The sequence below is a fragment of the Canis lupus genome, chromosome 4 (genome assembly GCF_011100685.1).
Source record: "Canis lupus familiaris isolate Mischka breed German Shepherd chromosome 4, alternate assembly UU_Cfam_GSD_1.0, whole genome shotgun sequence".
NCBI lineage: Eukaryota > Metazoa > Chordata > Mammalia > Carnivora > Canidae > Canis > Canis lupus.
Genome location: NC_049225.1, coordinates 52,570,881 through 52,598,104, shown reverse-complemented (window position 1 = coordinate 52,598,104; position 27,224 = coordinate 52,570,881). Strand labels below are relative to the sequence as shown.

The 27,224-nt window shown below is 38.0% G+C and overlaps 1 protein-coding gene across 10 annotated transcripts in view; it reads right to left on the bottom strand.

Moving 5' to 3' along the window:
- The window catches only part of EBF1 (EBF transcription factor 1), a 392,195-nt gene that overhangs the window by 53,658 nt on the left and 311,313 nt on the right, over positions 1 to 27,224 (bottom strand). For all 10 annotated transcript variants that reach the window (XM_038534887.1, XM_038534891.1, XM_038534888.1 and 7 more), the window contains one exon: positions 23,261 to 23,387. In XM_038534887.1, the coding sequence (XP_038390815.1) occupies positions 23,261 to 23,387 (127 nt within the window). The remainder of the gene's footprint in view (positions 1 to 23,260; positions 23,388 to 27,224) is intronic.

Sequence of the window (27,224 nt, the reverse complement as noted above, 5' to 3'; positions counted from 1 at the left end):
CCAGTCCTATTTCCAAATCCACCTTCCTTATCTGGCAAGGGCCCCAATGTGCTTTGCTCATCATTACAAGCACCTTATCACCCTTTAAGAAAAGTGGATGGCACTGGATGAAGATACAAAACTCTACTCACTTCAATGCAAGTTATTGCTCTTACTCAAAACTGAATTGAAGTGAATGTTCAAAATTTTACATAACAAGATAAATACCTAAATGCCTTAAAATCTCTCATGGGGGGAGGTGGTAAGAAGGGAGAGAGGAATGCAAATAATGAACATAGAAATTATTTGCATATGGATCCTGGAATCCTGTAGAACATATTTTAATGAAGAGACAAAAATAATGGAAGGTAGAAGGATGGGGCAGAGCTTTATAGTGTCTTATAGTATATAATTTTCACATATGAAGATTATCTATTTTTAACGTGATGGAGCTCAATAACAAGGGGAGAAAGCAGGAGACTAGAATTCAAAGGAATCCTATACTCAGTCCCCCAGCCAAAACTACTCCCCAGTCTCCAGTTCCTTGGTTTCCCAGGCTGGGTTCCCTGCAGCCATTCACCTAGATTTCCACCAGAGCATTTTACCGCTTTGATTAGCATCATGCCAACACAGCCTGCCCTCAGTTCATTTTTGCTGCACACCTGATCCATGTTTGTATCCCCATTTCTTTGCATCACACTTTGCATAGAATTGACAATCGAAAGGCAAAGAATGAAACTCATGGAAACCACAGAATTGCTTCTCCTTTAGGAACTTCAGTACATTTTTAGAAGCTTCAAGCTTCAAAGCATCCCCTTGCAGCTTCTTAGGATGAGTTAGCTGAAGACCCAAAGGCAAGAGATAGGACAGGGACAGTGAGGGGGTTTGGAGATATTTGGTAGAGCTGGAATTCTCACAGAATTTAAAAGGTAAAAGGCTGAGACATATAACAGACCTAGTACAATGCTTTGCATAAAGCAAGTGCATATTTAGGAGCTGAGCATACACACGTCCGTCATGGGAGCAGGGAGGGACGTGCAGGACTTTGCGCAAAATGGTTGCCATGGGGGGACATCAGGAGAATTCCTGTGAAGACAGATGAGAGGTTTTGGGACAGGGTCTACCAGTGGATATGGACACTAGTGCCCATAGAGTCAAGCCATAGTTAGGTAAAAGACAATCACCCAAGATTCTAAATAAGAGAGTGTAGCTCAGGACAGGTGTGAGCTGCCTGATTTAAAAGGGCACATTGTGAAATCAGTTCCTTTCTCTCTCTCTCTCTCTCTCTCTCTCTTTAAGGCTCTCTTCCTGAAATTTCTAACCTGGCCAAAATGTCTGCAGTACTTTCACAGCTTAGAAAACTTGGTAGCAAACCTTAATAAATTTTGGAGTTGGCCCAGAATCCTAACTTACTGAGGGTGTTTTGCCCTTGAGGTCAGTTCACACCATCTGGTCATGGTTGAGCCTCTGAGATCCAAGCTCTCATTCTGGCAGGCTCTTCCCCTCAGCCAAATCTCAACCACAGCTAAAACTTTCCCAGCCTCTGGAAACAAAATGTTTGAGCTGTCTTCTGACCACATGTGAGATTGTGTGTGTGTGTGTGTGTGTGTGTGTGTGTGTGTTTTCTGTTTATGAGATAGGCTATAGAGCCTTTCCCAGGATAATCAGTCATCTTGACTGGTAACCACAGGCAGAGGCAGACGAAACTGGGAGATTCTAGATCAATGGATTTGTTTTTGTAAAAACCACTGAAGCCTATTGGGATGAATTTGATTTGGTTTTACTTTTTTTCCCCTTTTATATTGAATGATTTACTCATTCTTCAAGAATTACTTAAATTATTTTGTTTGAATGCAATCCTAATTAAAAATAATCCCTTGAAGTTATAAACAGTTTTCTGCTTCTCTTTTTATTCACCCATCCATCAATCTGTCCAGTCAACAACCACTACTGGACTTTTTACTCCACACCAGGCATCATGCTGAAAGTGATCAAAATTGCAAACTCGACTTTTCCAGGAGTCTCTTTTTCCCCCTCATTCCTCAATAAATATTTTGTAAATAAAGAAAAAAAGGAGTGAATGAGCTAATAAAGAAGGCAAGCCGCAACAGGAGAAACAAGCAGAGTGGAATGAGGTTTATGCATCACTGACATTGTGACATCGTCAAACACACAAAAATTTTTAGGAAATCCTGCCACAGATTTAAAATGTGGTCCACTAAATCCCATTGCCCTGAGGTTGAGGCACAGGACACAAAAGAAGCAGGTGGTAGGACTTCTCTGTAAACAACATGACTCCTGACCCAGATGCTCAGAAAAGAAGACCAAATGGGTTCTGTCCACATACCCTTCCATCACTTTCCCAGGCTGAGCCAGGGGCTTGTCTCCTCATGGCTAGACTGGAGCAGCACTCTGCTCAGCACTGCCCCACAGGTCGGTGGGGTACAGATGGCAAGGCCACATCTGCTCACAGAATTTGAAAGTAGGAAGGGGTCCAGCAGCAGGTAGGGCTTCAGAAGGCATGCGTCCTATACTGTCTAAAGAGATGGTAGGATGTATGCTGAGTAACCTATAATAATCATTACAGCCACCCTCACTGTCTCTCTTTCAGGGTTACTCTTGCACTCTCCTTTGTACAGAGGTGTACGGCCCTCCTTCTAATGCATCAGGTAAGGCCTCTAAATGTCTCTAATTCTAACAGTCACTAAAGGAAGTATGGGATGAATTAAAATTTGGGAAGTCAAATCCATTAGAGTTAAATGTCCATGAGGGTGGGGACTATGCCCATCTTTTATATGGTATCTCCAGTAACAAGCATGTAGACCATGATTAGCAACATCTATTGAATGATCACAGCATATTGCAAGATTTCATGTTATCTTTGTGCCTAAATACTGAAGATAATGCTGAATGCTTACAACCCTGAAGTCAGTCTGCCTGACCTCAAACTCTGTTTCTTCCACAGTCTAGTTGCATGACCTTGAATAACTTAACTCCTCTTTGATTCAATTTCTTCATGTGTAGAGTGGAGATAATAATAGTACTTGTCTCCTAGTGGGTTTTTTAAGATTAGATGTTTAAAAATATATCACATCTTGACGATGGTGTATGGCACATAACAAGTGTCTTTGAGGTCTTAGCAGCCATAGCCATTGTTATTTATGAACGAGCATCTGGGGACTCATTTAGTCAACAAACATTTTTTGAGCATCTACTCTGGGCCAGGCATAGTACTAGGCACTAGTAAATACACTGGTGTGCCAAGTAGAAATAGATTGTCAGAAAATCAATTCACAGATTGAGAACTACTTACAGTCATCAATAATAAGAACTACCATTTCTTGAGCCTTTAATGTGCACCATTTATAATGTGCTAAGTGCTTTACTCATATTATCTATTTTAATCATTACAACAAAGTAGTGAATAAGATGTGTTTATTTCCCCCATTATTCAGATAAGAAAATTGAGGTTTAAATGGTAAAGTAACCTGTCAAAGGCCAGAGAGTAGGGCTCTTATCTACCCATTCATTCTCTTAATCCACTCATTCATTCATCATCCTTAGGTACTGCTGATTTCCAGACTCTGCTAATGAGAGAACTAGCTTACACAAATGAATCAGTGACAACCACAAGTTTGCTTTTCAGTAAGCAGCTTGTCTCAAATCAAAAAAAAAAAAAAAAAAAAGCAAGCAACAACAAAAAAGATAATAGATTAGCTATGATATGACATTTATCTTCCTGAATTTGGGACAACAACACAAAATAACCAACCGCTCATTTTGACAAACTGTTTGCAAAGTGGGAAAAATGAGTGTTTTAAAACAATCAAATGCACCTGCCATTTAAAAGCATTAATGATTTTAAAAAACACAAACATATGAGCTATTAGAAAAGTAATTTTAATGTTCATTTTAATTCAGGCACTACAGAAGCTAAGTAATCATTGTTGCAATTAATTGCCTTCTTGTTGCTTGCCACTTTCATTACAGGAAATTAAAGGGTAGAAGCAAATGATACAATATATATTTATTCAAGCTGAGATGATATGACATCATTTATTGTATTTGTATTTCCCAAACATTGCCTGGTTATTCTTTTAAAACTAAAATTCCCCTAGCTCCAAACTGACTTAGCACATTCCCCACAGTGATACACTTGATAATCATGACTCAAAAATGTGGAGCTAGAAGGGGCTGAGATAATATGTTGTCACTCCCATATTTATCACCACATTTCCTGAATCATCCAGCTTCGTAATGATGATTTCTTTCCATTCTTTGCACTGTTTGGCAACTACATGTTTTGTGAATACCTAAGAATGCTTATAAATATTCTCTTTCCTTGCAGCCAATAAATCTTTAAAATTAAAAGACAAAGTTAAAATGACTTCTGCACTTCACCAACGTCTCTACTAAATGTACCATACATCTCACAATTTCAATATTCACAGTTTAAGACTCAGTGATGACTTTCAATCTTACTTTGTAGATAAAGAAAGAGGGGTATGCTTTGCAGTTTATTGAAAGCTATTTTGGGAGTTAGTCTTGATAGTTGGATGTTTTATTCTTTCTACTTCTCCATCCTTCCCTCTCCATCCACCTTTATTGACACCAGGCATCATCAGCCTCTTATTCCATAGAACTTTTTTTCCTTTTACAATCAGAAAAGGACAGACAAATATTATAGAAACAACAATTTCAAGGATCTGGTGCAATGACATGGATCAATGCTTATTGAAATTTCAGGATGCTCGATCTGCTGAGAACACAGTCAGCCAGTATGGCTCATATTTCTAGATAATGATCACAGAGTGACTGGAGGATGGGGTAGGAATGTGAATCCTCTGGGCAAATGACAGCATGACTTCAGCACTGGGGAAAAAAATCTACGGATGCTTAGAAACAAAACCGTGTTTGTCTACATGATGCTGTGCATGCACAAAGTATTATTCATCTGTATACTGTATATATTCTATGATACTAATTGTTACTTACAGAAACCCCTCCGTCCCAATTATGTTCTACTGATCACCTTCTTATTTCTTTCATAACCAATTTCTTTTACCAATTTGAAAATTATCTTATTTACTAGTTAACTTGTGTACTGCCTTCTTTCCCTTCCTAGACTATAAGTGTCTTGAGGGCAAGAACTTCACCTTTCTGGATCACAAAGCCTGGAAGATGCCCGAAACATAACAGGTATCAAAACTTTTTTTATTAAATTGGAATTTGAATATTATAGCACCCTTTCTGCTAAGACAGTATAATGAGAGCAAAAAAAAAATCATGTTTCCCCAACATTATTTATAGGATAATCTTCAAGTCTAGACAGAACCTAGAATTCTTCAGCAATGAAACACAGCCCACCACTTCAAGGAGTTACTGTGATGACTATACACATTGCCAAGTCAATTTGTCACTTAACATCTTATAGTTAAATTTATAAATTCATGATTTGTGAATGTGGATTTCAAAGTTTCGGGTCATATTAAAGATTTTGCTCAGAAACAATACTACTCCTGCCTCATCCAAAGATTGTCTGAAACTCTAAAGCCATTCCACGTGAAAACTCAAGCCAACATTTCCTATAGCTCAAACGGTATACATGTATTGTTTTCCATTTAGTGACTTAAGAAGAAACACAACAGATGCATGCTTCTTCAGCCAAGACAAGAATTCCTTCCAAACACAAGATCCCATTATATAGGATGAAGATCTGTTTGGTTCCTGAAATGAACCACACAGTATTGGAATTGTCATTAGCTCCTATAAGGCAACGAAGAATTTATAAAATCAGAGCCAATGTGTTATTAAGACCAGGCACCGGGGCTTTCAGGCAATATAGATTTCTGAGCTATTTATTTATTTATTATTATTATTGCAGGTCCCACTGTCCCGCTGCAACAACCCCAACTCTGCAGGGCCTGTGTAACAAGGCGATGGTATCTGAGAAATAATGAGCGAAGGAATGCTGTTCTTTCTTTCAGAGCAATCTCAGGTGCGATCTTAGACCGTAAAGGACTGGATCAATACTCCCAGCAGCAAGCCGCTCGATACCCCCTGAATTATTGCTTCATTTTTCTTCTTATTATAGATGAGTTGTGTTATTATTTTCCCCAAATCGATATTTTACAACCTTTTTTATCCGTTTCTCCATAAATTTTGTGATTACTTTAAACTGGGAATTCCGGTACACTAAGTAAGATGCAGTATCCGAAAGGGACGGAATGTACTGACATGTTTTTTTGTTTTTGTTTTTGTTTTACTCTTTTAGACACAATGCCTTGTTTAAAGGCACATCATAATCAATAGCCAAAGGAACACTGCACGGAGAAAAGTTTAACATAACCCTGTGCTTGCAAAATGAAAGTGCAAATCCTTTAAAAATAGCAGCAGCCCAAACAACACAAAGCTCAAAAACACAAAAGGAGGCTCCATTGATCAGCACTTTGCATCTGAAATTTCATTCCTAATGCTTCTTCTCCCCTCCAGTTAAAGGGCCAATGCAATTCCCTTAAATTGTTTCTCACAAAGGAGATAACTCTATGCACCTTGGAGAGATTTAATTGGCTTCTATAGCTGTCTCCTGCTAAGTGTTTAAAACATCAGCAAATCAAATCATGTAAACTCATACCCTGTTCTGCTGTCGGTTTGCTCCAAGCTTGATTATTTAGATGTTAACATTAGCAGCGCCTACACTTAACAAAAGAGATCAGGAATAGAACTCCCTCCGTGAGTTCCGGGATGACTTGAGTTAATTCTATGCTTCCTATGAAATAATGTGTGTTATTTGGCAGGGAATGCTCAGTGGTAACTAAATAATCATTACAGTGCAGCCAGTGGTAATTACATGGTAATTCACATTAACTTCATAATAAGCACTGTATTTTTCACTATATCCATCTGAGAATGAGGCAGAATCATAGTCTTTCATTTCTTTTTAATGCCACCCAAAATAAAAATAAAGTAAAATCACTTTAAGGGCAGGAGGACAAGGAATATAACCCTGACGAGTTAAGCTACAGATTTCATTAAAGAAATACTTAAATCCATTAAGTCTAATTAGACATGACATCCCCGAATTCACAAACAGTAGTCCTAATAAACTCATTAAAAATTTTTGGAGGCTTCTTTAGAAAATGGGAGAATATTATATTATAGGCTGTTATATTACATTAAGGTTTTATAATTTTATATGGGCTCTTCTCTTTTTATGTAAAAGCCTACGAAACTTTATAAGAATAGTTCTGCTTAAATCAATGAGTCTTAAACAACAATGTGCTTCTTGTAACATGTACTTAATAATGCAATAAACTATTCTAAGTAGTATAGAATAAAACGGGAAGCACTTCATTCTGATAGGCTAAAAGGTATCAGGATATAGGGACTCAATTCCTTACAGCATTGCAGGGCACGATTTATACTCAAATTTCCATTTACATACATGTTATTTAATTTGGGCAATTATGAAGTCCTGAAACTGTGCTTCCATTACAACCTAGACCCATGAAAGGATTCACACCATGAATGCTTCATATATAAGTATACAAAAAAGTATTCTGAGGAGAAGAAAGCAGTGGGAGCAACTTTAATTGAATACTTATATTAGTGGATTAAATTAGGTCTGTTTTTAAATGAGCCACCCTTAATTAGTTGCAGTTAGGAAAGTGGAATTAATATATTTTACATTTTACTCTACTCATTACATTTAGCAGCAATGGACATCTCCCCCCCCCAACTTTTTTTTTTTTTTTTTTGGTGCTTTTCACCAACAACTGAGTGCCTTTTTAGGAAGGTCTGAAGAAAAATCTATTTGCATTCTAACACAAGTCCCAAGCAGAGGTATAGAGTAGAATACCCTTATATAATCTGGTTGTTGTTGTTGTTGTTGTTGTTTTCATGGATAGGGTATGCTATTGCTACAGTGATACTCTCCTCACTGATTACTGTAGGACGCACCTGACAATTCATGCATTATCAGGCAGTCGAGCGGCAAAAAGTCTCCTCACTGTGCCAGAAGAGTAGCAGAGATCTCTTCAAAAGCAGTTTTTTTTTTTTTTTAAGATTTTATTTATTTTTCATGAGAGACACAGGTAGAGGAAGAAGCAGGCTCCCTGTGGGGAAACTGATATGGGACTCGATCCCAGGATTCCACAATCATGACCTGAACCAAAGGCAGATGCTCAACCAGTCATATGCTCAACCACTGAGCCACCCAGGTGCCCCCCAAGCAGGTTTTAATCTTGTCTCTGATTGCCACCATCTTGCAAATCTCTCTCTCTCATTAATCCTAATGATGATGATTTTGCCTCCAAACCCACTAAGCAGAAGATCACTAAATATGACAAAGCCTAACACATCTTATCTCCTCTAGAACCCCAGGGAACTGAGACTTAAAGTCAAAATGAGAGGGTCCACAGATGGCCTGGGGCTAGAAGTGACCTTTTCCATGAATTCCCACAGGCCCTAGGTAGTAGCTTGTGGCAGTGACAATACATTCAGGTGGACCCCATCAAGTCCTTCCCTGATCTAGACCTTGGAAAAATGACCCTCCAGTCCCAGTGAGGTCTCCCAACATCTCCCGGGTGTCTGATGGATGTTTTGTCTAATACTGGGCTCTCACAAAAAGAAAGGATGAATGAAATGCCCTTAAATTGCATGACTCCACTTTGCCAATGGTGGGAGTGGCAGTCAACTTTCCTATGAGACTTTGATGTACTTGGAGGTGAAGAAAAGTTTGTTCTTCTTTTGTCAACAGAAAGACAGGATGTAAACAAACAGATCAGAACAATGATGTCTGTGACACATTTTAAAAAATACTGATCATATATTGGAGGCCCAAGAAATTCAACATGTTCTACTATCACATCTTTTTCTCAGGAGTGTATTCAAAGACCTTAAAGAATTAAAAAAGAGCCTGCCAAGTGACCATGGTGATGTTGGTTGAAGGATTTTCATATATTTTCAAAATTGTGATGCCTTTAAATATTTGCAAATATTAAAGGCATTTTAAAAAATAATTAGTAAATCCACTTTTATGTGATGTTCTGGTTATATATACAAATCAATCATGTGTTGATTTGGGAAAGTCTCTTCCTTATCAGAGCCTCAGCTGCCTCCTCCACAAAACAGGAAAATTGGCCTAGGCTATTTCTGAGGGCCTTTCCATCTCTAAAATTCAGACTTAATAGAGCACTTACTAGATGCCATACACTGTGCTAAGCTTTTACTATGCACCATCTAATTAATTATCACAGCAATCCTATGAGATATAATTCCCATCTTACAATGCTGAAATGAAGTTTCAGATTGGCTAAGAAACTAGCTAGAAATGGACTGAGCCAGGATTCAAACTGGGGCATGTCTTGATTCCTGAGATCTATAGACATACAGTTTCTTTATAACTAAAAGCATAAGGGAAATAATAGACAGTGTGGAGATAAGCTCTTGGCTGATAGGCCAAAGAAGAGGACTCCAGTATAAAGATATACTACTACCAGCTGAGTGACTTTAGCTGAGTCTTTTAAACTCTGTAAGCCTAGTTTTCCTCATCTATAAAGAAGTCAACAACTTGGGTTAACTAGGTCATCTTTAAGGTTCACATTCCATAAATTGACAGCCTAGGTTCTTCCAACGATTTGACTAACATTTATTGAGCTGTCACACTCTGTGCTGGATACAGTATTAGGCACTGGAATACAGTGGCCAATAAGACAGACAAGGATACTGCCTTCATGCAGTTTATGTTCTTGAGATATACAGACTACACACAAGTAAGCAGAAAAATAATCCAGTTCATATCAGCCGATGGTAAGTACTATGTATAAAATACATGAAATTAACATGAGTGCTAGAAAGGTAGCCTAAAACTCCAGAAGCCCCCAATCTAATTAGTGAATTACAGCCATAGAAAACAAAACAAAACAAAACAAAAAGGAGTAAAAGTAGTATGAGTCCATTTTGTCGATGTAAAAAATGTGATACCACATAGAATAACCAATCATTTGGAGTAATATAAATCTGATATCAGATCCATCACTAGGTGACCTAAATGACTTTAAATATGCCACTTCATCTCTCTCTAAACTTCAATTCTCACACTGTAAATGAAGCTAAAAATACCTGTTCCTCCTACCTCACAGGTTAACAAAAGAATTGAATGGAAAAGATTTGGCCAACTGTGAAAACTGCACTGAAGTTAAAATTGACTTAATTACACAGACATAAGACACAGCTGGACATGCAGGGGCTCAGTAGCCAAGCCTATACTTTCGCCCTGACATAACTTTCTGACAAGTCACATAATTTTTTAGCTTAATGTTAATAACTTTGTAAGTTTAGTTTTCAACCTTTTAGATGATACCCTATATCTTCTGAGCTAACCAGTGCAAATGTTTCATTTTTTTCTAGTCTTGAAGAGACTGGAGAAATACAGACTATAAGCTTGTTCAGAACAGATCCTCCAGAGACTTTCCTCCACCCAAACCTCCATTTAACCTCAAATAGGCGGCTTGGTCTCAATGAATATTTTAAAAATCAGTTAGCACTAAAAGGAAATAATACACATGTACAGAATCACTGGGAAGGTCTTGTTCTTTGCAGATATTTGAATGTGAATGTTTTTTGCATTAAACAAAGATCTAATTAACTCCAAATTAATTGGGCATTGGGACTTGTCAACATGAACCAGAATGCTGATTCTAGGTTGCTCTGACCAGCAGGTCAGGTGTTCCACCCAAGATGTAAAGAAGTGAACCACAGTTAACGTTAACAGGAAAAAGATGAACATTTACATTTGGAGGCCAAAGAGCAGAGGACACAAGTAGAAGTCTGCTCTCCTGTTGTTTCTGCCTTCAATTTAGAGAGTCCCAGCTTTTGTCTACCCCCTCGCCACTAAGAAGTTTTGGCAGAAATTCCTCAATCTGACACGAATGGGATGGTTTCCACCTGCACATTCAGTACCTTAAATCATAAGAGGTCCACTTAGAAGAGTGAGCCTACTTTATCCAAATCAGAAATCCTATGTGCTTTGGGATTCAATTTGCACCAAGGATCACATATGACATATGACCACCAATAGGAAAGTGCTGAAATAGATGGAGAGAATATTCCTCTCAAAAAATAATTCCCTTGTTATGTATATTTGAGTAATTTTAAAGTCTCTCTTATGATAAGGTTCTTTTCCAATTATGTTATTTTAAACTAAGTGCTGTTTGGGGCATGAACAATCATAAGCAAGGGCGGTTTGGGGATACATATAAAGGTCACCTAAAGAAGTCAAAACAAAAAAGAGAAATAGAAAATTAGCATAAATTTAGTAATCTTTCTAGCACATTGGCCTTTCAGCATGACCAATGTTCCTGAAAACAAGCCCTTTAAATATCAGTTTTTAAAATGTATCTGAAAGTGATTATCTTTGGAGATTTAAATGATTTAAATATAGCAAACAGTTACTGATGGCTTAGGATAAAATTTCCAGCAAAAGCATCATGCATAGATTTAAAAAGAGCTGTGTCTCAAACAACGGAGAGTAGAATACAACGGGATTTAAAATGGCTCTGATTTTGACAAAAACACTGATGTCAAAGATGGCTGTAAACCTCAAAGTGGAAAAAATCATATTTGTAAAAGTTGTAAATAATGGGTGTGATTTTAAATATGCATGTGTAACTACATTAATATGTGAGATATTATAAGATATATAATCTTATAAGATATTATAAGTAGACATTTGATGATTCATTAGTATCTACAAATATGTACACAGTTTACTTGTTCCTAAAACTGAAAAACTTTTGTTGGGAAGATGGGGGAATGCTTTATGCTCAAGATCATCTTCTACTCTGGCATATATGATGTTAAAACTTCTATGGAAGGAAAGATGTGGCTATCCAACAATGGGGGAATGATGCAGCCACAAAATGGACTATTATATACCTGATAAAGTGCACTTAGGAAGAATTGGAATTAGCAGAGGAAACGTTTATTTTACCATTAAATTCAAAGTAGAAAAAAAATAAAAAAATAAATTCAAAGTAGGATGCAAAATTATATAACCACGTGATTCATTCTGATAAAAATTCATAAAAGTAACACAAAGGAAAATATTGGAAGACTAAAAAAAATAAATAATGGTTGTTTCTGAGGAATGGGAATAAAGGATCTCTTCATACTTTCTGTGTTTTTAAAATTTTCTGTATGGGGTCACATGGGTGGCTCAGCCTTTGTCTCAGGGTGTGATCCCCACCCAGGGATCAAGTCCCATATCAGGGAGCCTAATTCTCCCTCTGCCTGTGTCTCTGCCTCTCTCTCTGTGTCTCTCATGACTAAATAAACAAAATCTTAATTAATAAATAAATAAATAAATAAAAATTTTCTTTATTAGCGTACATTATATTCATAATGATACAACTTGTTTAAAATATGGAAAGCATCCTTACTCTCTCTCCCTCTCTCTAAAAAAAAAGAGGGGTGGGTACCTGGGTGGCTTAGGCAGTTGAACCTTCGACTCTTGATTTTGGCTTAGGTTGTGATCTCAGAGTCATGAGATCGAACCCCACATTGGGCTCTGGGCTCAACAGGGAGTCTGCTTGGGATTCTCTCTCTTCCTCTGCTTTTCCTCTCCCATCTCTCTCTCTCTCTCTCTCTCAAAAAGAAAAAAAAAACACAAAAAAACCCCAAAAACCAGTATATATAAATACAAATACATATATATAATATACATATATAATATACATACATATTATATATATAATGTATATGTTATACATACATATTATATATTATATATGTATTATATATATAGAGAGAGAGAGAGAAAGAAGGCTTCATTTCCTGTCAGACCTCACATATCCTAAAAATACCCACACTCTCCCATCACTACCAGTCGAATTTGGGGGAATCACATATTTCCAAAAATGAACGAGCTAAAGTAGTACCACAGGAGGTTTGCCACTTTGCTGGCTCTGGTTTCCCTCAATCAGGATCCAAATTCTGGCTCCTCCTTTTATTAGCTACATTCCCTGGGGAAGTCACTTTACCTCGCTAAATTTTCTTATAAAATGGGCTAATAATAGAGCAGACTTCACATAGATTCTCGGTGGGGAAGTAGGGAGAATGTTTTACATTTCAGTAACACAGAGAGAAAGAAGATTGAAAGAGATACCACTGTAAAAAAAAAAAAAAAAAAAGTGTGGAGAAGGAGGAGATGATAAGATAAAACTGAAGAAAGGTGGTCAGAAGCCCTCTGGGGTGGAAAACCCAGTAGGGAGAAGAGAGAAAAGAGTAGTTCAAAACTGTAGCAAGGAATGTTGCTATCCTAGGGAGGGGGATGCAGGGAGGGGCCTAAATTTCCTACCTGATTGTTATAATTTTGGATTTTTTTCAGTTTCAGAAATGTTAAGCCTCTTACACGAGTTCCCATATTTAGCATGGAAAGTATGGTACTGCTTCACATGGCAAGGGGGGAAGTTTATGGAACTCACTGGTCCCCGGGGGTGGTTCATTCATTCAGCTTCACACTAACTGAATGTGCTTGTGGGAGCCGGAACCAGCCTCTGAGATATGAGGGCCTCTGAGATATGAGGCCCTCAGAGCTATGTCCACTTCCTCATTTGGGGTTGGTTGATGGATCCCAACCAATGTGTACAACCAAAGAATGTGGGTAGGAGACTACTGACCTGGGCTGGAGGTTTTCAGGAAACAAAAGAGACCACCAGAACCCAAATCCCCAGGTATCTATACTACAACAAGATAAGGGTTTATCTCATTATAAGACTCTACCAAGATGTGGAATGATTATTAAAACCTAAAAATTGTTTTAAATTCATAATACCTATTGATTCCTATATACTGTTAAGCGAAAAAACAAATTACACAATATGACATAAGGTCTCACCTTATTTTGGTAATGAGGCAGATATATGCATAGGAAGAAAGACATATGCCATTAAAAATATCAACAGCTAACACTTATCGAGTGTTTAATGTTTTAAAAACTGGTAGAAATGTGAGCAATTTTCAAATTATTTTAATAATTTTCCAATTAGTACTTTGAAATTATCTGAAATCAGTATGTACTATATTGCAATAAAGAAAAACAAGTTTTAATGCTCTAGTGGGCGCCACATCACTTAGTTAACAATGAACAGAATGACTAGCATCCACAGCACTGCAAACACGGACAAATAAAAAGAAAATAACCCTCCACCAAACATTTGAAGTAAGTCTTAGGAAAGGAGGAAAAGAAAAAAAAATTTAGTTTAGTTACCCACTCCACCCCCCAGGATGTTAGAGAAAGTTTCAACATACACGGTTAAAACTGAAGGGTTAATTTATCAGGATGCTGGATAAAAACAAAAACAAAAGCCTTGAAAACCTCCAAAGAGTTTATTGGCTTTGAAAACCAAATCATGTTATATCATACTAAATAGATTAGAGGTTCAAGACTTTATAGTGTTGCATTATGTTGGCAAGAATACATATAAAGCTCAGTTCCTACCTTTATTGTTAATAGCTTTCTAATCCCTGACCAGAAATTTATAGTTTCAAAATGGCAACACATCTTAAAGATTAAAGCCATGTGACAAATAGTTCATGTCCCTTAATAACCAAATCACATGCCTTAGATTGGGGAAGCTTATCTGCCTTTTCCTTCTATATGGTTTCATTGGTAGGAAATACTTTATATCCCTATTACATGAATGATGAATGGGACCGTTGGTTATGGTCTGTTATTTGCCTGGCTGTAGTCAATATGTTTTCTTTGGACAGGGATTTCTGTGATTTATCTCTCTCCCGGCCTTATCACTTATTAACTCTGGGTAGACAGGAAAGAGCCAAGGTTGTATATAAGGCCTAGTGGCCATTTAGACCTCTAATGTCAGTGAAAATATCCCTTTTAATGATCTTGTTACACTAGCTACTCAAGTCCTGATTACACTCCACTCCAAATAGGAAATAAAGGTCATATTTCTTGGAAAGTATGTACATAAAATATGCAAAATAATATGCTTCCTTCAGACCAGCTTTATTCTTTGCAGAAACGGCTTTCATTTTATAGATGTCACAGAAGTACAATGGGTACTTTTAGTGATTCTTGTTGCTGTTGTCCCTGTTATGGTACCAAGAGTGTTTAACTTTACAAACGCCAGAGGGTCTGGGATAACCAATCACATCAACATACATCAGATCAGGAGCAGTCACATTTTGTGAAAAAAAAAAAACTCCCTTCAGCAGAGAAGAGGCGTGGGACTTGCCCCTTGGATTGCAAAAGTAAAAAGAATAAATATTCTCTCTGCCTTGAATTCTTTTCTTTGTGTGTAAATGGCTCATTTGGAGTAATATTCAAGACATGTGGACAGGAGCAGCCTGTTAATTTTTCTTTCTTCTTGAATCTTTTCCAATTAGGACACTGCTAAGGCAGAACTGCTAGTCAAGTGTTCATTACACAGCCCTCTCTCAGCTGAATCCTAAGTGAAAACAATCTGATACCCGAGAAAACACACTCGTGCCTTCCTTTCTCTGATTCTTCCTGAGTTTGCGTAGGCCTCTTTCTAACAATTAACATCTGTGTAGAAGGTTACTGTTTGCAGAACATTTTCATGACCATTCTTTCTTTCACGGATACTCACAAGACCCTGGGGATGGATGTCCAGAGGAGGAATGGCCCCTCCATCCATTAGGCTGAAGAAGCCAAAGGCCGGGTAGCCTTAAGCCCTCTCTCCCTCTCATCCTTGTCTCCAACCCATCTCTGGGTCCTGTCTATTTCCTCCTCAATAACTCAAATTCTCTCATTTAATTCCATCTCCACTCATTACCACTCAAATGAAAGTCACTACATCTCTCTCCCAGACTACTGCAATGACCTCCTAACTGGTCTTCTAATATCCATTCTGGCTTTCTATATGACAACCAGTCAGAGATTTTTGCTTTTGTTTTTTTCCAAAATGCAAATCTAGTCATGTCTATTGTCATTTCTGATACTTCAAGGACTGTCCATTGTTCATAAGATGACAACTAAGCTTCCCACCCCTCTGCCCCTGGCTTATAAGACTTTGCATAGGCTTGCCCCTGCCTACTTCTCCAGCCTTCCTTATGCCATTCTCCTCTCTCTTAATTTTACAGTCTCACTAAAATTTTTCCAGACTTCCAGGAAGTCACATTAGCTCCCATTCAATGCCTACTTGCACATCATCTATGCTGGAACAAGCAAGTCTCTTTCCCCAACCTCACCCTTCTCCCACTCTCCACCCATTGCCAGGTTAACTCTTAATCATCCTTCAAACCTCAGCTCATCTTTTCCTGAGGAAAAAGATCCTAACTGACCAGTTGGGATACCTGTTTTCTCTGCTTATTAGAACTCGGCTCCTATCTTTTTTGGACACTCATCGAATTTGAAATAGTAAACATTTACATTCCCTCTTAGACCATAAGAACAATGAGAACAGGGACCATGTCTTGTTTTGCTCAATGCTGTTTTAGAATATTGCCCAAATTGGTTTAGAACATTGCCTAGAATAGAACAGGCAATCCATAAATAGGTATTAGCTGAAAAAATGAACAAAGGAAGCACTAAAATATAATAATTAGAACCCAGATCTTTTTATTTCTACTCTTAACAACTAGAAAGAAACAATTTCTTTGATTATGATGAAAGCTGACACATATATATACAAACCAAAATCTTTTGTAATGACCAATTCTTTGGATTTTCAAAAGAAACACTCTTATTATCTGCTTCTCTTTTTTTGAATTTACTTTTAGGGAGCACTCGCACTGTACCAGGCACTATCAGCACAGCATTTTCTTTCTTTTTTATATATATTTTATTTATTTATTCATGAGAGAGGCAGAGACACAGGCAGAGGGAGAAGCAGGCTCCATGCAGGGAGCCCGATGTGGGACTTGATCCCGGGACTCCAGGATCACACCCTGGACCGAAGGCAGGCACTAAACCGCTGAGCCACCCAGGGATCCCCAGCACTACATCTTCTATATTGATCCATTTACTTCTTAGATATAGATACTATTAAAATATTCCCATTTTACAATGGACAGTGAAGAATATTTATGGTACAGATCCAACCCATATTTTTTAATAGAAACCCCCTACTGTGTTCTGCATGTAAAACTTCCAAGTGAAAGGGGATAGATTCTTAATTAACGGCTCTTATTTACATTCCATGTCATCCAGAGCACAAAAATCAATGAGGACCCATTGATCCTGGGCTATATGTCAATCAATTATTAGAGAACATCTATTGAAAGTAAGATACTAAGTCAAGTTGCTTCCACACAGTGTATAAAATAATACAAGATCGGGGAAGGGTAGATGTAGACTTTTTGTGATTGGGTAACTAAGAACAAAACAAGAGATCTAAAAGCATAAGGAAGTGAATGGTAAATGAATGGCCTAAGCATATGCAACAGAAGAGGTTCAAGGATATAAACTCTTCTAGCCCATCAAGATAAGCCATAGGAAACATCAAAGTTGCCTAGTGCAACTGGCTCATTTCACATTGAAGAAACTAGAATGTGGACCATGGAAGCAATGTGTCTCACATCTCACAGCCAGTTAGCAGCAGAGCTAGGGCTACCAGGCCTTCTTGTTCTCAGATCAGGGCTCTGCCCACTATACTAAAGTGGCTAGAAAGCACTTCAGGGGGGAATAGAGCTTCAGCTTGATTTTATAGGAGAATTACCATGTCCAGAATTGCTAAATATGAAGTGAGCTTGCGATCTAATGAGGAGACAGGTTTTTGGTTTTTGTTGTTGTTGTTGTTGTTTAAAGATTTTATTATTCATGAGAGACACAGAGAGAAAGAGGCAGAGACATAGGTAGAGGGAGAAGCAGGCTCCATGTAGGGAGCCTGATGTGGGACTTGATCCCAGAACTTCACGCCCTGAGCCAAAGGCAGACGCTCAATGGCTGAGCCATCCAGGCATCCAGAGGAGACTGGTTTGAGTGTAGTTGATTCAACAGGGAGCTGTAAACTTGGCCAAGTATAGGGTTTGGGCCACATCTCACAAAGAGTAGGCAAAAAGGGAAGCTTTCTTTGCAGAGTAATGCTATGACAGTGGCTTTTCAGAAGCCTAACCTGACAATTAATTACTATAAGAAGAGGCTAAGAAACAGGAGATTCATTAGGTACATACTCCTCACTTTCCCTTATAACTGACAACTCTGTTTATCTCTAGGGTGGCAGTCTTCATTTGTGGAGGAGGTTTTCAAGAACTACAAACAGAGCCTTCTGGCCTTGAAACCTGGAATTGAAGCAATTATAACCTAAACACCCTTGAAGAGGTTGGTGACGGACTATATCCATGTAACTATGGTCTCCAGAGGAAGGTCTGAAATTTGAATGGAAACAAGAAGACCAGTGTGTGTTTTTCTTGAAAAATAAGTACCAGAGAACTTTATAAATCAGGGCTTCATTATTAAAATATTTATTGTTTGAGGCTATTCTTGAGAAAGTATTTGTTATATCAAAATTGTTATATTAGTATTTATAAATCTCTTTTTCTTGCTACCTTATTCATATTTTGCTCTTTTTATTTGTGGTTGATTGATGTTACTTGTTTCTCTTATTTATGGGTGTCTACAATTCTGTTACTAAAAATCCTAAAGGACTTTTCTTTTTTTCTTTTCTTTTTTCTAAAAGACATTTCTTAGACCTCTAGGAAATGATGGTGAAGATAAACAATACATGTAAAATATTTACAGCATGGTAGGGACTCAGCAACAGATGAATGAATTAATGAATAATAATAATGGTTATCATTTATAATGGAAACTACAAGTATCTGGCTTCCATGAAAGGTGCTTTACATGTATTTTCTCTATTGAAAAACCAACCCAGACAAGGGATTATTCCTTAGTAAAGAACACGCAATTGTGGTTCAGAGCCATCACATGATGTCCCCAAAATAACCTCAGTAGTAAGTGGTAGAGCTGAGCGTTCAATCTACACCCATTGCCTCTTAAACCCAAGTCCTTAATCACTATGACATATTGTCTCCTGGGGAGTAAGAGAGGAAAGAACAGGAGAGGGAAAGAAAAGGGGGGAGAGGAAGAAAAAGGGAAGGAGGAGAAAGCAAAAGGAACAGAGAGAAAAAAAAGAAAACCTGAAAGACATGGTACATGTCATCAAGTTCCACAGAGCATATTCAGCCCAAGCAGCCCCTCTTACATGCAAAGTTGTTTTGGATATGAGGCACATACAGGAAGTATTTCCAGGAAGAATTTTCATCTCAAAGTTAATTCTGAGACTAACACACAGAAATGTGACTTAGTTCTTTCACAATGACAGGAAATTTGGTGAAAAATCCTTAGAACGGTGGAACCTCATGACAGAATGATCTGAGAAGTGAGTGGCCTAACCAAAATCTGAGCTGTGTCATGATCATTCACTGGGGCTTTCAACAGCTTTACAGTGAGCAGGGAGTTGTTAGCTCTCCGTGCACACCTGAGCTGGTCATACACGGTCCTGGTGGCTCATTCTACCAGGCACAGTATCCCCAAAGATAGCAGCTTTTCCAGCAGAGAAAGAACTACGATGATGTAAAACCGCATTTGGATTTGGCCACTTCTTATCAGGAAAACCAACTATGGAACTTTGAAGAAGCTTCGAAAGGCTCCTTAGAGTCCTTTATCAGCTCCCAAGGTTACTGAAAACTTAGCAGAGGAGATTACAATTTTAAAAGGACTAAGATGCTTAAAGATGTAACAACAGCAGGAAAACAAGCTGGGGGAAGAACAAAGGTATTGGGGAGACCTTTTTCCATGGCAGTGGAGGTTTATGGTGGATTTACTTCCTATGGGACTGCCGGAGCAGACATCAGGAAGGGGTTTCAAAACAGTCCTGTCGTTAGAAAGGAGTTTTGTGTCCTGCTAGCAGGAAACATTATTTAAAATTTAAAGTCTGATTTGCCCCGAATTTACCTAATAAATAAGAATAACTGGACACAATAAATAAGATCTGAGAAGTACTATTTGTTCTGATCAAGCCAGCATTCATTTTGCTCCCTCACTGATTGGGCGAACACAGAGACCAGCACATCTGGCAGCTAAGAATTCTTCCTGTGTCCCTGATCTGAAGACTCAATGATGGAGCGCAACGTTCCCACTCCTTACAAGTGGAGCCAGCTTGCAGGCAATCTGTGTTTAGTCAAATTCTTTCCTCCCTCCCCAAAAAGTCTGCCTTTATTTGCATAGATTAGGCCATGCTGTTCCTGTCTCAGTTGTGTGTGTGTGTGTGTGTGTGTGTGTGTGTGTGTTTAACAATTAGGGATTTTTAGAGACTTCCACATATACACACCCAAAATCTCCCAAACACTCAGAAAACCCAACAGTGCTTAAATTAGGGTTGTGAGTTTTCAGTCCTCGGATATTTCCTCCTTTTCTTTTTTTTTTTTAAATGGGAAAAATTCCAAGTGACATTCCACTAAGAAAAAAGAGGTTGGCTCAGCCCATCCAGAAAATCAGGCTTCACATCTTGAAATGCTATGGAAGTTAAAGAAAATGAAGTGGGAGCTTCTGTGGACAGACGGAAAAAGATGCCTGCATGTTTACAATGACCTGAGTGGTTGTTTGGATATAAAGAACAGAAAGGTTTTATGACCCTTCTCTGCCTTGGTTGGTAAGTGGTGACAAGCATAGAGGTAAACCAAGTAAATCATGGGGCCAGGAGCACCAGCCATGAACAAGTGACCTTAGGGAGGGGCATTTAATGCTAATCAAGGGGCCATGTGTCTTTCACCAACAGAGATTCCCCTTTGTTAGAAATGATGTAACGTCACCACGAGCTAAAGAGCCAACTCTTATCAGTAGAGAAGTTTTTGTGCTAATTTCTTCAAAATGTCATTTTTCCAACACAGAGAGAAGTTAAACTCTCTCCTAGAACACTTAAAAGATCATGTCTTCTTGTCTACTTCCCACAGCTTGAGGCAAGATCAGCAGAAGCATTTGTTCATACTTTAAATTTCCCGGACACTTACACATGTGCATGAACACCAAGGATTTCTCTCTGTTATCACTAACTACTCTGCTAGACTTGCCAATCTGCCGCTTTTATCTTTGATCCTAATTCCTGTATGATACAGGTTTTCCAAGATGTGATTTCTTGAATTGATGGCAATTTTTTTTTAGTGGTTAAAAAAAAATTCCCAAATTATAATGGGTCCCTTGCTATTTTCTTTTTAAGAACTTAAGTCATTTAGTGGGGATGATTTTTTTTTTTTAACTTTTATGGCCAGGTGGCTCAAGGGGATATTTTGTTGAACACTGATTAAAAATAATTTCTTCTAAATGAGACCTGACCACAAAATGGAACCATTAATGGGCAGGGATGTTGTCACCAAAGCGGAATCATGCCTGATTGCCTCTTGTACCTCCCACCACACAAGCATTTTCTTCTTCTTCTTTTTCTTCTCCTTTTTCTTGTTCTTAATAGCAGAGTAAATAAGCAGCCAGCAAGGCCTAAATGTTTTTGGCCAAAAACAGAGTCCAAACTCCTCAGAGAAAACATTTGGCCTCTGTGGTTTTGTAATATGTTCCAGAACACCGAGTTCAGTGAGGAACATTGTGAAAAGCTCCCATCCATCGGAATGATGGTGGGGAATGTTACAGTATCAGAAGTTTCAATTGGTCCTTTTCCTGCAGGCCCATAATGAGGCTTGTAAAAAAAAAAAAAAATAGTGCTATGTGGAAGTTCTCATGGGAAAAATGAATGGCAAGAAATCCTAGCTTTAAAAGAAACAGCTAATCTGCTAGTTTGATTGTTCTTCAAAACTTACGCTGAACCAATGAGCCTAATTAAAAACACTTGGCCTACTTCTATAAAGCATCATAGCTTTCTCTATGCTTCGTTTGTATACACCACAAAACTCCAGATAGACTATTATTTTTTCAAGTGCTCACTAACAAAGTGCTGACTTTGTTGGGATGGCTGAGCTAATTTCTTGAACTCAGTGTGAAACCTTAGCTAAACAAAATTGTGGTAATTTTCCTTAATTTGTAAAAGTGATTGGAGTGCAAACAAAATTTTCCTCTTGGGTCAATCCTATAATTTTCAATTAACTAAAACTAATCGTCAGGCAGGCACCAAACCTGCATTTTGTTTAAAGGGCTGGGAGGCATTTCTGAGGGTCAGGATGCATTAATTGTTTTTATAATTTTGAGAGAGAAAGAGAAAGAGAGAGAGAGGCAGGGAGAGAGAAATTGAGACTAACAAGCATGGTTGGTTTTGTTCCTAGTATTAAAATACAAAAGGAAAGGTGCTTTGAGGTAAAATGTCACAGCAAAGTAAAATTTGTCCATTTAATTGTATGGTTATAATTAGGACGTATTAACAGAGTTATGTCTTCACTGCTCCAAAGCTTCTTTGTGTGAAAGCAACTTATGCTCTATACTTAGTCAAGCCTTGTGGTCCTCTGTTGAATGAAGAGGGAAGTGTGGGACGAGTTCCTGGAGACAGTTACCTAGGATGACAGGTAGTAAGCAGAGGGTATAGAATGTCACTATGCCCGGTGTGGTCCATGGACCAAGATCATCAACCTCACCTGGGAGCTTGTTAGAAATGCAGAGTCTCAGAACCCACCCAGAGCTACTGAATCAGAATCTTAATTATAAAAAGATCTGTGGTGTCTGGCTAGCACATTACAATCTGGGGATCTCCAAAATACACACAGGACACTTAGGAAATGCATACTTGCATTTCTACAGGGAACCTGCCTGGTTCTCTCCATCTGTTGCGTGGTCAATTTATCTTCACTCTGCAACCCTGGTTTCTTACTGCAAGGCAGATCTGCATGCCCAGGCTGTTTTGGGAGGGCCAAATGCAGCTTACAGGAGAAGAAAGTACCAACCCACAATGAAATAGGAGACAACCAATTATGACCAGAAGAAAGTTGTACTCTTCATTAAAGCACATCCTTACTCCACAGAGCAAATAAACCCTAATGCAGATGGCTTAATATTCAGAGACACTCAGGATTCTCTAGCACTTCTTCCTCCTTTCTTTCTTTCTCATGCCGCTTCTTTAGGTATCCAAACAATTATTTCTACTGATCTTTACAGTCATCATGGACACCCGGATGAATTCTTAAATAATGATGATGAAAATAACAGCAAGTATTTTGGTCAATGGTGAAATGGACAAAGAAAGAGTGTCTTAGAAACTAGATTTGAAAATAAAATGCACACATACACATACAAGATAAACTAAAACACTCACAAGGCCAAGGAGAAAACTCTGTGTCCACCATCTGCAGTGGTTCTTACCTGTGTAAATGAATCTTCCCGGTGTCCCTTTGCAGAACTGTTTTGATTTGTAGGACAATGTGACTTCTACAACACCAGGAATGTGCCGAGGAGGGGTCTGCACACGGATGGCATGCGGAGTAATCAGCTGGGGAAGACATTGGGGAGAAAACTGTCACTGCAATATGTAGAAGACTCATTTCAGAGCCTTCCCATCAGCTCTCAATAAACATAGCTTTAAAACACATAATTGACCTGTCAGTGTTTACATACTATCTTGATGGAACCTGTATCAAAGACACTGGCAACAATATTTACAAGCACTCTGAGCACAGCCACAACTTTATCTGAGTTTCCCTACACAGCAGGCACTCTGCTTCCTGGTTTGAAAAGTGAACCTGGCCTAATGGAATGATTCATCTACTACAGGATATCCTTTGGAAAAATCTCTGTTTGAGGCAGACACCCAAATCAGAGCTGAGCTCTTACCATGCCTCTCCAGAAGTTGGTGGGCCTGGTGTTTGAACTGAGCCCTTAAACATGTGGAAAACACAGAAGTAGGAAATCAGTGGGCCAAGGCATTCTGATTAGCTGCAGAGCACACGTATGAAATACCCCTAAAGACCATTTGGTGCATTAACTACCAGAGGCACAATCAAAGAGCTGTAAAGGGGAAACCAAAGAATCTGCCTCCCTGGAACAGCTCCCTGGCAGAACTAAGAACTGTCCATAAAAGGGAAATGGAAGGTTGGGGAGGGGGCTGCAGAATGATCATTGGTCCGTTATGCGATGCCACATGCACAATGAGGAAGTTCATTTCTGAATCCTGTTGGCAATCCGATTACACTGAGAAGCAGGATTTATTTTTTATTAGTCTTATCTTTGTTTATATAACTGAAATGTTATTAATGGTCGTAAAACGGGCATTATCTGGTTCTTTGAAAAATTCAGCCCTGGTATTTGACTGCTTGACCTCCGACGGTGCTGGATTCCACATGATCTCTCTTCTCTGGTATCTGATGTTGCCCACTTCTTGACTCCTATCAGATTCACTTAATTCGATATTTGTGGCACTGAGTCAGTATACAATGGATTATCACTTGAGTTTGTACTGACTTGTGTTTATACCATTCTCACAAAGATAACTTAGAAAAAGCTTTTTTTTTTCTTTTTTTAATGTGCAAATCACATTAATTCAATTCAAATGTTTTGCCTGAAAAATCACAGGTGATACCATGAGAATCAAGGTGTCCGCCCTTGGGGCCTACCTGGGTAAACTATCCTAACACCAAGTCCCAGAGAAAAGAATCTGAGAAAGCTGCTACTGTGAAAGTCCACAAGTAATTTCTGTCAAATGCTCTTTTTTGAAACATAAAGAAGAGGCCATCTACATAAAAATCATTTTAACTTAGTAATTAGAAATGCCTGTCCCTTTGTGTAGAATGTGTGGAACTCTGGCTTATTTGCTGGGGACCCACAAAAGATATTTCTGTAAAATCATGCTTATATGGAACCCCTGGCTGAAATTTTAATGGGAAAATCACACCAAAAAAGTATTTACTTAAAATTTTGTCCTTTTCATATTTAATTTCTTCCAAAATCATTGTATTTTTTTTGTAAAATAAGCAAAGTATATATATACTTTAATTTAGCCTTGATGAATCAAGATTGTCATTTGGAATACTCCTTATTATATCTTATTATATCTTGCTGTAATATAGAAAAGCCTACTCAGTGACTACTGAGGTATGAGGGACTGTTTTCTCCTGCACTAAATGGCCTTGGGTAACTTTGATTTTTAAATTATTTCTATTTTGTTCAGTTTCTTGCCTTTTTTCTCCCAGCATCCTTTCCACCTTCTATTCTGTGCTTCTAATCTGTAAGCATCAAAATCAGGAAATCAAGTTTACTATTATATAGAGAACAAAAAAAGGAAAGAGGCTCTGAAGGGCAGTAAAAGATGATTTTCCAAAATCAAGTGCATGCTTAATCTCAACTGGTCAGAATGTTTTTGCAATGTTGGGAATTAATGCTTGGTGAGTACCTAGGAAGTATCTACTACATTGCTGAGGAATTTACATACAGACACTATTTTGGTCAAATCAATAACCAAATTATTGTTATTATCATCCCTTTTTTCCTCAGATGTGAAAACACGATCCTAAAATGGCTAAGCTTCTTGCACAAGGATAATCCCTGTTGGCGCAAGTTAGAGCGAGACTCAACACTGATGCGGTTCAAGAAATGACTGGGACAAACGATTCCTACTTAATCATAGAGAAGAACTTGTTCATATGGAAACTTTTTAAAGGAAGTAATAAACTCAAATTTTTCAGATCCCAAGACAGGGTGCGTGTTTTTTTCTAACCCCATTCTATATCCGTTTTCATTTGCCGCCTGATCCTTGGCTGTATTTTTGATGATGGAAGTCACCATATTGTTAGATTTCAAATATGCTTCTATTTTTAAGAGTTACTTGGGATGTAGAGTTACATTAATTCACAATAATACTTAGGAGAACTTCCAGCCAGTGAGAATCTACTTACCTTCCCTCCCTTTCAGAGGAAATAAATTTTAAAAGATGGAAAGATATTAGTAAATAGATGAATAGAAACACCTTTTTACATTATAAGGACTTATGACCTATGAGCTGCTGCACTGAGTAACAGAATTCATGGGCTTTCTGAATTGATTATAGGACTGCAGTGAAACTATTGCTTAAGAGTGGGGTATTGGTAGAAAGCAGTAGGCTCAGGAAATTGAAACAAATTTTCTTTTACGATTTCACTTTCAATTTTAATCAATCACCCTAACTAAAGCAGAGATTCCTTCTGGAAATAACTATCCCTCACAAATGAGGTAGAATATGAATTATCATTAAAGAATGAATTTGTTGATGTTTTCCTTGCTGTGGATGTTAGTCTGCAAACAACCTTTGGCATTGACATATGATATTGATGCCTTACAGAGGAAAAACATTTTTTCTAATTTATATCAATTTGAAAGCATTGGGTTATTTACTAATCATTGGCTATATTGCTGGGAGGAACTCTTATAATCATTTAAAACTAACCTTCTCATTTTAACTTCTGAAGACACAAAATTCTAGAAAAATCTTCTGGCTTCAAAAATTGACCCAACGTCTTAAAGGAGGAACAGGGTCTAGATCTGGAAGTCTAGAACCCAAGACAACCACCACCACACCACCACCATCCCAAGATGGATAATTTCCCACATTGTTCTAATCTGGTTGAACTACGGCAGCTACTCCAAGCAACAGAAGGGGAAGCGCTCTGGTAAATCTAAAATTTCCAAACTCTCATTATTGGAATATCACTTTCTCAGTTTTGACAAAACTGTATACCACCTATTTAATTATGTACTTAATATTTTTTAAATAAATTACTTTTTTGTTTAAAATAGCTTATTTTTAAAGGAAACTTGATAACATTCTCCGAACTAGAAAACTGGTATCCCTGAAAAAAGGAGAAGGTAGTAGAGATGGTAATTTTAAAGTTAATATGATGTTGTTAAATTCTAACTAAGTAATGCTCACAACCTGAAGGAGTTTATTGAAAGGGGACACTAGTTAGTATTAGATGCTACAGACTTATTTGCCCCAACTGACACTTTCTCCCTTAACATAAACCTGAAGGATTAAGACAAACAAAAAAAATAACTTTCTCACTGTATGATTAAGTTCTGCTCGATGTCTGGTGTCAAATCCAAAGTTCTCTACTGTAACACCAGAGCCACATGCTCCATATTTTGGGAAATGCTGTTCTAAGTGATTAAAGAACAGATTCACTCTTGACTTAACTTCCTTAAACACAAACCAAACGAGTTGAGCTAAAAATAAATATTCTTATGAAACTCGGTAGAATCCGACACTACTTTCTCCTTTGTTGGGAGTCTCTACTTTCCTCACTTTTGTGACACTAATTATAAGACCTAAGACTTGCATGTCTGATGGGTTACTAAAGCA